At 38.5% G+C, this 13604-nt stretch overlaps 1 protein-coding gene across 2 annotated transcripts in view; it reads left to right on the top strand.

Moving 5' to 3' along the window:
• The window catches only part of LRRC6 (leucine rich repeat containing 6), a 97541-nt gene that overhangs the window by 40108 nt on the left and 43829 nt on the right, over positions 1-13604 (top strand). For both annotated transcript variants that reach the window (XM_011977105.1, XM_011977104.1), the window contains exons 6-8: positions 4703-4885; positions 7496-7573; positions 12993-13052. In XM_011977105.1, coding sequence (XP_011832495.1) covers positions 4703-4885; positions 7496-7573; positions 12993-13052 — 321 coding nt within the window. The remainder of the gene's footprint in view (positions 1-4702; positions 4886-7495; positions 7574-12992; positions 13053-13604) is intronic.

Raw genomic sequence — 13604 nt, forward strand, 5'->3', positions numbered from 1 at the left:
TGAATTTGAATATTTTAAATATCTTTTATATGTTTGTTGGTTATTCAGATATCCTCTATTCAAGTCCCCTACTTGTTTTAAATAAGTTGTTAAGTTTTTTTCTTATTGATAGTTCTTTTATATTCTGGATACAAATAAAAAATATATTCTTTGGTGGTTATGTGCTTTACAAGTGTCTTCTCCCAGTCTGTGACTTGTGTTTAATTATAAGTGCTTGTGTTTTATGAAGTTTAAAAATATTAATGTAGTTAAACTTATTTGTACATTTTTGTCTTGTTTATGGAATGCTTCTTTATCCCAGTACCATATCTGTTTGTATCTTTTTATCTGGAATTAACCTTTGCTAATGTATAGGGTAGGGTACTAATGTTTTTTCATATGGGTAGCTAATTGTCTCTGTACCATTTATTAAGGTGCTATTCTTTTCCCACTGATCTGAAATGCCACCCTTACTAATCCCTTCAAACCATGTATTCATGGGTTCATCTCTGAGTTCCCTAGACTGTTCCATAGGAGCACTTCTACCTGGTTTTAGTTTGTATAGATTTATAGCATATCTTGATATTTGGTAGGAGATATTCTCATTTTTCAAAGTTATCTTGGCTATTTTTAGTTCCTTACTTGTCTGTATGAGTTTTAGAATCCGCTGCTAATCAAATTCCTTAAAAATCCCTAGTGGAATTTTGATTGAAATTGCATTTAATTTGTATGTTAATTGGGGGAAAGTTGGCATCTTTATGACATTGATTCTTTCCTTGCTGAACTTTGGAAGAGCTCTATTTACTTAGACCTTCTTCTGAGTCATTCAATGAGGTTTTAAATTTTCACTATAAAAGTCTTAAACTATCTTTCATTGTCTCTATTTCTAAGTATCTTGTAGAATAAGATTTTAAAAATAGATGTAATTGGTTTTGCTGATATTTAAAGGGACAAATTATTTCTGTATACTGATACTGTATTAATCTTGCTAACCTTTATGAAAGAGGCAATCCTGCATTTTCTAACTGGAAAAATACATTGTTTGTAAGCAGTAACTTGAAAATTGTTTTCCAATCCCTCTCCTTCTACTTTATTTTCTTCATGTTGCCTGCAAAGGTCTCCAGTATGGAGTGGAATAGTAGCGTTAAGAATGGGTATCTGTATCTTGTTTCTGACTTTAAAAAGAATGTTTGCAATTTCTCATCATTAAGTATAATGTTCGCTATGGGTTTTTGGGTCTTGTTAAGTAAGCTTCCTTCTATTCTTAGTTGATGAGGAGCTTTTATCATCACATGCATTATATTGATTTTTATTAAATGCTTTCCCCAAATTTATTGAGATAATAGTGTTTTCCTGTTACTGTGTTGAATTACATTAATAGAATTTCTAATGTTAAACCATCCTTGAATTTCTGGGATAAACATCCTTTGTCCATGATTATTTGCTAATGCATTGCTCCATTGATTTTGCTAATATCTTATTTTAATATTTGAACCTGTGTTCATAAGTGAGTTTATGCTATAATATCCTTGTCTCATTGTATTTTTTTCCTGCTGTTTGGCATCAAAGTTATGTAATAGGCACATACAATATCTTGGAGATAATTTACTATCCTTGGCTTTTAAAAGTTTACAAAAGTTAAAATGATCTGTTCCTTGTATTTTAGTAGAAGGTTACAGTGGGGTTTCTTGCAGGTACCTTCTTGCCTCCCCCATAGACCTGGCTGATCCTTAAGTCTTCACCATTCTCACCCTATTTAGCCTGTGTGAACAGAAACATAGACATTCTGGAGGAGAATCATTGAAATCCTGAATCATTGAATTAGTTGGTGAGGAGTAGGAGGTTATTTCCCTCTCAAGGCTTCAAGAAGAAACACTACAGAGAATCAGAGGCTGCAAGAAAGGGAGATGGACATTTACCTCTTGACTAGGTAGAGCCTGCCTCCAGCCTGGAGAATTGAAAAGATAGAAAGTGACCTGGAGCAGAGGGATCAGGGAAGAAGGTATTAATGGCAACAGCTCACACTTCATATGCCAAGGATTTTGTGAATATATATATATATATATATTTTTTTTTTTTAATCAGACAGAGTCTCACTCTGTCTCCCAGGCTGGAGTGCAATGATGCGATCTCGGCTCACTGCAACCTCTGCCTCCTGGGTTCAAGCGATTCTCCTGCCTCAGCCTCCTGAGTAGCTGGGATTACAGGTGTGTGCCACCATGCCTGAGTAATTTTTGTACCTTTAGTAGAGATGGATTTCACCATGTTGGTCAGGCTAGTCTCTCACTCCTGACCTCGTGATATGCCCACCTCGGCCTCCCAAAGTGCTGGGATTACAGGCGTGAGCCACCCCACCCAGCCAGGATTTGTGAATATTGTATAGACCAAGTGGACATGGTAGAAGAGCTGGATTTGAACTGTCTTGAAGAGATGCTGTCCAATAGGACAGCAGCGATAAGAAACTAAGGGGTGGATTATCAGTGGCAGAAGCTGGGGAGTTATCACAAAAGGAGCCAGGAAGTATATTGACCACCTCAACAGTGAACAGTACACTTGGAGGGTTCTTGTAGTGTCTCCAAGAATGACAAAGGTGCTTGCAGGAAGAGAAAGCCAGTATCTGGATATTGGTCCCAGCGAGGGTAGCAATAGCCAGGTTATACTAGGAGTGGTCATGTAAGAGATGTTCACCTTCTTCTCCTCATTCATCTTCCCAGGCCCCAAATTCTGAAGGCAGGAAGCCTCTGAACCTGAGAGGCCCAGTGGTATGGGATTCAGAGGAAGGAATGGATGACAATAAAAAGTAGGAGAGGGTGTCCCTCTTCCCATGCACACCCCAATCTGAAACAGGGCCAGGAGAGAGAATGGGTTGGAGAGGGAAGGAATGGCTTCGATTTGAAACTTAGGTCTGAACTTTTATTTAAACTTTAGACCCTTTAGTATCTGAAAGTGAATGTTTAGCTGAGATTATCCTGTTCTTAAAAGTGACTATAGAGCTGTGGGATCTGCTTATGGATGAGTAGAGAGTTCTGAGAGAGCAGGTTTGAAGGCAGTGATTGAAGAGAAAGTTTTTTTGATCAGACACTAATGAGCTCACTTTGTTTCATCAACCAGCTACACACATTTATATGCATTTTGCCTTGGAGACATGTTATTTAGCTGATATCTCTGATAATTTTTCTTAAGTGCTGTTATTTTTATGTTTTTATAATTATTATTTTAGCTTGCAAAAGGCCAGATTGAACCAATTAGTCACTTTCCAGGAAAAATATAATTTAAATGGTTAAATGAGAATGGAACCAATTATTTCAGTGGCAATTATCTAGAATATTGTAGAATATTATAGATACCCTTCATAGATTATTCTTTCAATGCCATAAAGAACTGTTATGTATAGCAAAATGATTTATTTGTTTTCAGCAATTTGCATTATTTTGCTTATTGAAATATTTAGTTGCATTGTATCTGTAAAGACAGCAGAATTTTGCTATATATTCTATTGATGCTACTTAAATTTCATGTTCTAGTATTTTTGGTTCATCCCTTTGAAAAATATCTTTCACAATATTTTCGAGATAAAGAAAATATATTTGAAAAGATATTGTCAAAATGAAGAAAATATCTTTAGTTTGAAGATCAACTAAAGGAGACTTTCTTGTCACCTCATTCAATAACAAAACCCAACATGTATTGAGTACCTACTATTTTCTATAGTTGGTATTAAAGGCATCATGTAATTTTTTTCATTTAATGTCATCTAATAAAGTGTCTATTCTAGGGAGAGGTAAGGGGAGAGAGACTATACCTAATGTTTATTGCTTGAATGATGTCATTTTCTTGCCACAAGAATAGAATCTCCCTGAAAGTAGTGTCATGGTTTGTGTAGGCCAGGGTTGTATCTCTGGTGTCTGGCACAACAGAAGATGCTCAATAAATATTTTTGGGATCCATGTTGAACAAATGTTGACTATCTCACATAATACCCATTTGGTGACATATAGAGACGTTGTTTAATTCTCCGACAGTCTGCAAAACATGAATAAAAGGGAAGAGAGACCTGTTACCATATAAAGCTACATAATCAGAAGTTATCCATGAAAAATAAACTAGGTACAGGCCATACTATAAAAAGTGTCATATGTCCTACAAGCAAATTTTGGAGATAAGAGAGTCATTAAAAAACCTAGAAATAATGTGATCCAATTTGCCTGCTAGAAAAGTCCCTCTGGGAGTAGTGTGGAGAGTGTAACTGACAGGTACGAGATTAGAAGTGGGGTGATTGCTTGTCTGATCATCAGAATCTCCTGCAAAATATAAAACACAGATTCCTAGGCTTCAGATCTACTACTTCAGAACTACTTCAGATCTACTGAATAGGCTTTCTGATGAGAACCCAGGAATCTGTACTTTTTATAAAGCTCCCCAGGTGATTCTTAGCAGTCAGGTCTGTGAACCCTGGAATCTGATTACCTCAATATTCCTGATGATAGAGTATGAAGGTCTGCCCTATTCAACTTTTCAATGTAATGAATGTTAACAGCCTTGGGTTGATCTCACTACATATCCAGGCCAGGGTAATCAGGCCTGGATAGACTGTCTTTCAGAGTCACTTTGTCATTCAAAGGTAGGAAGATAACAGAAGAAAAGTATGTAGATATTAAAAGGCCAGCATTAAGGATGAAGCTCATGAATCCATTATTGTTCTTAAGTGCTCTGTTTTTCCTAGTTCCTCTTTAGAGAGCAAAGACCACCTACAGGCACCAGACACAGAGGAACACAACACGAAGAAATTAGACGACAGTGAAGATGACTTGGAATTCTGGAATAAGCCCTGCTTGTTTACTCCTGAATCGAGATTGGAAACTCTTAGACACATGGAAAAACAACGGAAAAATCAGGAAAAATTAAGGTATTTCATTCTTTCCTATGAGAGGGAAGCAGTAGCCACTTATGAACTATATTTTCATGATTGCCCATTTTTTTCCCTCTTTATTTGTGTTAAACCTTTAGCACTCATATATAGATTTTGTTTTTTCTAAGTATAGCTTTTTGTTGAATTGTATTGGCTAACATTCATTAATATCAAAGTACCTTCTTTAGAACATCATGAATTATGACATTTTAGGTAGAGGTTTTTTGTATGTCTTCAGCTTTTTACAACTTTTAATATACCCAATAATAGTGTATTAGGGTACACTAATACATTAGTATTTCTAGTCTAGAAAAAGTTCATTTTGTGGAATGAATGGGCTCCTTTTTGAGTCTGTTCTATTAATTTGCAAAGTGAAGAATTGGAAATTAGTTTTATTAGACATTTTATTTTCCTAATACAACTTTCTTCGACATTTAACACTATGATTTCACTTTTGAATTGTTTATCTATAATTTGATGATTTGTTAGAAACTAGGATGTTTATGCTATTATCTTCAGGGCAGATTTTTCAAAAACAGATTTTGTGTCATTCCATTTCATGTCATTGCTTAAGTCTAGTATGTAAAATATATAACTTATGGGAATACTTATTATTCATGAGCTTGAGAAAGTGATAAATTAGCCCTGAAATATAGTAATCTACATGGCAATGCCTCAAGTGAAACAAAACACAATACCTCTCTCTGTGATCAACAACTAAAAGCAAGAAAGTAGAAGTAAAAAAGATTTGAAATCTCAGCTGCTTTCATCAAATTTTCATTAATTAGAAATACAGGGAGGTATAACAATCAAAAATCAAATTTTATCTAAAATACTGGTTTGTAAAACGTGGGTGATTTTCACACTAAGGGACCACACAGCCCTTTGGGAAGAGCATTGAATAAGATTATGTATGCATGTCCTGACTCCACTATTACCCTCTGTGTGATGTTGGCAACTACCTAACTTCTCCTCATCTGGTTCTTCATCTGCTAAACAGGGATTATCATACCTGTCTTACCTACCCCACTATACTGTTAAGAAAATCAGATGAGCCCATCCATACATGTGAAAGTGCTTTGCAGACTCAAGAGCCCTTTAAAATGGACGTTCTACATGTTTATAGACTGTGAAATATTTCTTACATATATACCCATACACACATATGGTATATTTATATATCTGTGGGTATATATAAATAATATCTAATCTATTATGTATTGAGCCTGAAATAAGGAGAATTTATTTTTACTCCCTGACACCTAATAAAGTAAGGCTGAATGGGATGGAGATCTGAGTCTCTATGTTTTGGACACCTTAGACTTCCCAATCCAGTGAGTCCCTGAGATGTTTGTCTCTGATTGTGTTGCCATTTTTATTAACTGGGTGTAAGCAGGGACAAAAGAAATCTTTTATTCCTAACTCTGATCTGCTTTACACTGAGTAGGGTTAAGCCAAGGGCTTGTGAATGCCCCTTAATTGTCCTGAGTCATTGAAATATTAACTCCATTGGATCTGGAGGCCCAGCTTAAGATGCAGAAGAATGTGAATGATTTTTTCTAAAATAAAGTTAACTGATACAAAATCTGTATTAAAGTTACAATAGAAATTTAAGGCAAAGAATTGCCAACAGTTCCATCATCTAAACAAACTTTTCCATCTGATCTAGATATTCTCCATATTTGCCTATTTAAGTTTCTATATACTTTCAGTGATCTTTTAAATAGAATTTACATACTGCATTTTAATTTTATATTACTCAATTAATCTTCTATTATTTGCTTCCTTTATTTACCCCTTATCCAACCCTTCAACGTAATGAGTGTTGTTAACAGGCTTGGGTTGATCTCTCTACATTTTTTTTAACCCTTTATAATTGTATAAATTATCTCTGCAAGTGTAGGATTTGGGGTCTTTTTGTAAAACAAATACGTATTTATGTTTTATATATTTTTTCTCACTAAAGACATCATAAACACTTTTCTAAATCAATAAGTAATGAGCAAACACATTTTTTAACAGCTGCAAAATATGTTATAGCATGAATGAAACACAGTTGATTCAACCATTCCTCCACTGATGGGCACTCACAACAGTTCCAGGGGTTTGCCACAGTAAATAACGCTGTGAGAAATATCCTTTTACATAGATTATTCTGTGCCGATATTTTTATTTATATTGAATAGATTCTATTCAATTGGTATGTTAAATGTTGTATTTTAGCTAAAGCAGAAGCTCTGTACACAAATGGAGAGTTGACAGTGATCTGGGTAAATCATGTATAAAATAGACTTATTTAAATATTAATAGACAGTCATGAAAAGGAGTTTTCTTCCCTCATTCAAATTATCTGGCAAATTGTCTTGGTCATTTTTTTTGCTGTACAGATACAGATACAACCACGTAAAAAAATCTGGCTTGGTTGTCAGTTCCCAGCATAGAATTAAAGGAATGGACTTCAGAACAATGAATTGCTGATGTGCTCATAAAAGTTCAATTAATTTTTTTAAAACTGTTTCACAAAAATGTATTAATTCCTTTTATATTCTCTTTGCTTATTTTTTCTTTCCATGCTGCCCCTTGTTCTCACCCACCATCAATCTTAAGTGAAAGAAAGAAGAAAGTGAAACCACCCAGGACTTTGATCACTGAAGATGGGAAAGCCCTAAATGTAAATGAGCCCAAGTATGTGAGGCCAAATAGAGAGTTCAAGACCCAAAAGTGTCAATCAATGGTGTTGGTCAATCATTGTTTCAATTCCAGGTTTGCTCTGCAAAGAATATATCTGACTGCTCTTAACAAGTTTGATGAGTCTAAAAATAATGTCATTTGGTGCATATTTAAAGGGAAAACATCTATTATGTTTTCAAATGCATAATTGTCTTGGCATCTAGCAAATGATCTTGGCATATGGAGATCTTAGTTATTTATGTACCCCATGAAACTTTGGACCATATACAGTTTTATGCCTGAAAATTGCCACCACATTGTTGTTGTATTTATGAATTTTTAAAACTCTGCCATGAGCAAGCTGGTTGAGAATACTGATGTACCGTCTATACATCTACTTTATACTATGGAGCACATATACAAAGCCTTTCAGAGCTAGGGAAGGAAATCAATATAATAACCTCAATGAATTTAATAGAGGACAGATACTCAAACTGGAAATCTTCAAGTATAATAATATCTAACCTACCCTCTTTATCTGTCTTAAAGTTTGAAATTAAAAAGCAGGACAGAAAAGCCTTTTGTAGCCAAAATACAGACCAAAGAGCCTACAGACTAAATCTCATTCACTTCATTTTATTACTCAAACCTATTTTCCGTCATGATTTCATTTGCTCTGTCATGACCATGGTGAAGGCACAATCTTGAATTATTTCTGGGCATCATTTATCTTCACAGCAATCATAGGTGGTAGACAGTCTTTCTTTCTTACATGTCCAGCCTGGGCCTGAGAGAGGTGGAGTGACTTGCCCAAGGTCACACAGCTAATAGGTGGTGGTTCTGAGTTGCTCATGCTAACCTAGTTCTAGTGACTTCCATGATAAGATGTATAATCCCTTCCCCTTACGCACCTACAGCAGACAGGAATGCAAGACAGAACACTAGGCTAGGCTCTGGGGATAGAGCAGTGACTATGACCGGTTTCTTTCTGACCTCATGGAGTTCAGAAATCGAGTTTAGGCCATCTCTCTTTAGCCAACAACAGAGCTCAAGGGAGACTCCCGGAACTCCATGTGTCTCTGGTAAGACCACCACTCTTCCCAGACACTGCAGCCTCACCTGCCCCTAAAACCAGTTCTACTGAGGGTGATTCTATGAAGAACTGATTACCCACCACCTCCTCAGTGGCACTGCCTCCCGACATGCGATCGTCCCCTGTTCCTGCCCTCCCAGGTCATGCACCACTGTCCAGAATCTTATACCCAAATGGCACTGATCCAACTCAACTCATTCTCACCTCTTTTGGACCCCTGTGCCCTCTGGAGCTTGAGCCTGGACAGCAAAGCCTGAAGCCTCCACCATTTCTCCTCTTTCACTAACTGAAGCGGAGGATTCACTTCTGCGACTTCCCACTGTTCTTCCTCACCACATACGCCACAGGGACAGTTACAGCCCATTGCCACTTTCAGGCCATCTTTCTCCCTTTCTCTGTTGAAGCACAAGCCCTCTAGATATAGCACCCCTGCCCCTTCTTCCTGCAGTCATCTACATCACCCTGATCAACTCTCAACCCCAGCCTTCTCAATTCACTGAAGATCTTTCACCCACACCAGTGTCTCTCTCTGCCTCTCCTGCCATCATCAGTCTTGGTGATGACTTTATCAAACATATAGGTGATCCACCAGAAGCCCTGGCCTCTCAGTTCCCCAACCAGCTCACTTCTCCAGCTCAACTCAACCACATGATTTCATTTTCATTCCTAGATTTGCCACCACCAATATCTCTTCCACGTCAGAAACTTCACCTCGAGTGTCTCACTAGATACCATTTCTTATGTTCCTGGGGGAACTTCCTCCACTCCAACAACCACATGCCCCCATGAAGACCATAAGATAATTCACTCTCCTATTTTTCTTACTCTCCCGTAACCCCTCATCTTCTCTTGCCGTGCTTTAGTTTTATGGTTCATCACAGAAATCAGTCCTTGGGCCAGGTGCAGTGGCTCACGCCTATAATCCCAGCACTTTGGGAGGCTGAGGCAGGCAGATCACTTGAGGTCAGGAGTTTAAGACCAGCCTGGCCAGCATGATGAAACCCCATCTCTACTGAAAATACAAAAATTAGCCGGGAGCGGTGGCACATGCCTGTAATCCCAGCTACTTGGGAGTCTGGGACATGAGAATCGCTTGAACTTGGGGGGCAGAGGTTGCAGTGAGCCGAGATCATGCCACTGCACTCCTGCCTGGGCGACAGAGTGAGACCCTGTCTCAAGGAAAAAGGAAAAGAAAAAAGAAATGCATCCTTGTCATTTGTCTTCCGCTCTCATTTTTTTCTCTTTCCATCATCCTCACCTCACAAAATCCCAACCCTATGTAAATCTAGCACACTACCCACTCTTGGGCTGGTCCTCCTGTGTGGCTGGAGGAGACCATTCACTTCTACTTGCTGGTTTTACCTTACATTCATAACTACAGATCTCAAATGGACTCTGGCAATCTTCCTTTATTTTCTGGGACCGTCCATTCTCCCACGGTCCTGCAGGTTGCTCTCATACCTTCTTTCTCCTTACTTCCAACATCATCTGACACTTCCACAGTCTTAACTGAGGACCTTGTTTCCTATTTCATTGAGAAAAAAAGCAATCAGGAGATTTCTTTTCCTCCCAACATCCAATTTACCAGTGTAGCTGGACCTATCCCATGTACTCCCCTCTCTTCTGCTTGCTGACGGTGAACTTCCTATGTCTGTGTAAGCACCCTGACTCCATCCCCTCTGCCTATCAAGGACTTAGTTGCTCAGTTATCCTTGGTCTTCTGCACTAGTTCTCTCCACTCTGCTAGATCAATCTCACCCATGTGCAAACAAATTCTAAAAATCTCTGTGTTAAAACAAAAGCAACAACCTCCCTTCCCCTGGTTTTCCTTCCAGCCACAGCTCTTTTTCTCTGCCCCCATTTAATGGAATTGTCTGTACTTGGTCTCCAGTTTCTAACTTCACATTCCTTCTTGAAACCACTTCTGTGTATTCCATCATCCTGAAATTTCCTTAGTCATATTATTTCCACATTCAGTGTTCAATTCTTAGTCTTTGTCTTACTGGACATAGCAGATTTGGATCAAATTGTTCAGTACCATCCTTCTTAAAGCAATTTCTTCCCTTTGCTTCTGATTTTTCTTCTACCTTACTGACTGCTCATCTTTCTAAGCTTTGATGTATCCCTTTGGTTTTGTTTTTTGGGTGCCCTATAGCAAACTCCTCAACTGTCTTCCTTTTCCTTTAGCTCTTCATGGCTCTCACCAAATCCCATGGCTGTAAACACACTCTTTACATTGCTCCCAACTTGGTCCAACCTCTTCTCTGAGCTCAAGACTTGTCTATTCAGTTATGTTGTTAAGAACATATAGTTCGTCTTCAAAGAGTTTTGGTTCCTGGTTCTTTGTTCTATTCTAAAAGGTAATCGTAGCCATTCATCTATCAGCCCTCCCTATCTCTGCTGTGCCCAAACACCCTAAGATGTACCATACCTGTCCTTCCCGTGAAACACCAACCCTTGCCTCCTTTGATGATGAGGTCAACAGTAGCCAATCAGAATTAGCCTAGATTGTGCAGTCCATCCCCAGCCTGCAGGGGGAGGGCACAGGAACAGGGTCTGTGTTAGGAATAAAAAACTCCTGCTCTCCTTTGTTTTGCTCGCTCTCCCTTGCCTCTGCCTTGCATGCAGGAAGTGCCCTTCTATAGAAGTATATTGCCTTACTGAGAAAACTTTTGCCTGAGTGTTGGTTTCACTTTGCGGCATTGAAAATTTGTTTCTAACAATTAGACGTTTGACATCACTGGGTGGATGTAAGAGAGTCATTGCACACTTATTATAGCTAAAAGAGAACCCCTGATTTCAAGCCTCACTACCACTCTCCAGCGTCGTGTGCTTGTGTCCCTGTGTTCTCCATCTCAGTAACACACATTCACCCCTTGGCTAAGACCAGAAACCTTGGATTCTCCCTTGATTCTTCTCTCTCTGTCATCTTATCAGTGAGCCCTGTGAACTCTTCCTTCGATATTATCGGAATCCAGCCATGTCTCACTGACCCCACCACCACCTGTAGCTGACAGTAACTCTTGCTTGGACAGTTGCAATTGCTTATTAAGTAGTCTCCATCGTTCATCTATTGGCCTCCTACATTCTGTTCTACTCAGCTAAATAAAGAAGAAAAAATGGAAGAAAGGACACATGCTCCTTTTCTTAAGGGACATTCTTAGAAAGTGCCATACAACGACTGTCCCTCGCCTGACCTCACCTACCTTCAAGGGAGGCCACAGAATGCACCCTTTATTGTACATAGCCATGCACCTAGTTCAAACCATGGTTCCTGTCACTAGGAATAAAGGGGGAAGCAGATAGCAACTAAATAGCAATCTGTGCCATAGGAAACTTCTCTGAAATTACTTTACAAGTAATAAGAAATCGAGGCAGAGCAGGAGCACATAAAAGGCTCCTGAGATGAGGTTCTACAAATGCATGGGCCATTTGAGACACTGAAGAAGTCCCACAGGCCTGGACTATTGAAAGCAATGAGACAATTTCTGCCACAAGCAGAAATGCTGCTAACAGCCACATCTATCGCTAACTTCACATTTTCCTAAACAGTTTAGCTTATGTTCTTTAATATTGTTGAGTTGTATATTTTATAGAGTAATACGATAAGTGAAGTGCTCAAAAGAAAATTGACCAGGCAACTCTGATAGCATGATGTTCAGTGTGGAAGCTAGACCTAGGACTCAGCCTCAGGGTACAGTTGAAAGATGGTAGAGCTTTCAAATCCTGCCTAGCCAGGCTCGTGCAGACAAAGTGTAAAGGCATTCATTATAATTCAGCTATGCCAACCTCTTTGAACCTCTGTTTCTTCATCTATAAAACAGAGGTAATAGATAATGGGCAGTGTCTCAGCCTTTTTCAGGGCAATGGAAGGTCAGTGATGAAAGGAGAAGAAAAAAATAGCAGGAAAAAAGAAGGAAGACAGGACTCTTTAAAACCTAAGAAATCGAATGCAGGATAAAGGGGAGGCAAAAGCAACCGTTAGTTCTCCATAAATAATTCCAGTGTTTTAGTTTGCTTCTGGCAAACTCACATGAAACGGAAAAGAAAACTTTAGCCACCAGATGTCTCTATCTCTGCACCAAAGCTAATTTTTTTGTATGTAATTTACCTTAAGATTCTCACATTTAAACACTGTAAGCACAAATAATGTATTAATATGTTGTAGGTTTTGCTGAAATTTTAAAATTACCATTGACATTTGATTGTCCAACCACCAAAATAAGTTGTCATTGGACATTATTATAAAATTATTATCTAATTTGCTTCTGAATTTGTGAAGGGATTATCTATGCAGTATCCTAACGTCATCTTTTTTTCCCCCAAATGTGTTATTCTTAGAATTGACTTCTCTTTGAAAGACAATGAAAAGCAGATCATCCTGGACCTTGCTGTCTATAGGTAAAGGCATGTCCTATGTATTTATTTAATGACATTTCTGTCAGTTTTCATTCTCAGTAGTAATTTTTTAGTTCTGAGAAAATTGGAAATGGAATAGACTTAGACCTATAGTTAAATGAAGCTTATTTGTTAAGACAAAGAAGTTACTATAATTTTTCAAAGCATGAAAATGAAGGGAAAGGTAAATAAAGCCACAGTTTCATGGCTATGAACTCAGGAATATCTAAGGCAGAGTTTAAATAATTCTGAGACCTATGCTGTTTTCTGATGCTGATACTACAAGGACCCCACTCTGCTCTTTGCTGGCATAGTCCTCTGTTTTTGTCTAAAATGCCTTCCTATAGTAATAGGTATCAGGTGGTTGGCTCCCCTCCCTCAGTCCCACCTCAGAGGCCTGGGGGAACACCTAGCAGCCTCTGTCACCAGTGGACCCTTCTTCCCTGCTGCCCGCTCACATCCTGCCTGTTTTCTCACCCATGGGTAGGAGTGGCACAGACCTCCTGCCTGCCCTCATCACCACACCCAAACTATTGTCCTTTTCTCCTCCCTAAA

This window comes from Mandrillus leucophaeus, unplaced genomic scaffold, assembly GCF_000951045.1.
Source record: "Mandrillus leucophaeus isolate KB7577 unplaced genomic scaffold, Mleu.le_1.0 Scaffold173, whole genome shotgun sequence".
NCBI lineage: Eukaryota > Metazoa > Chordata > Mammalia > Primates > Cercopithecidae > Mandrillus > Mandrillus leucophaeus.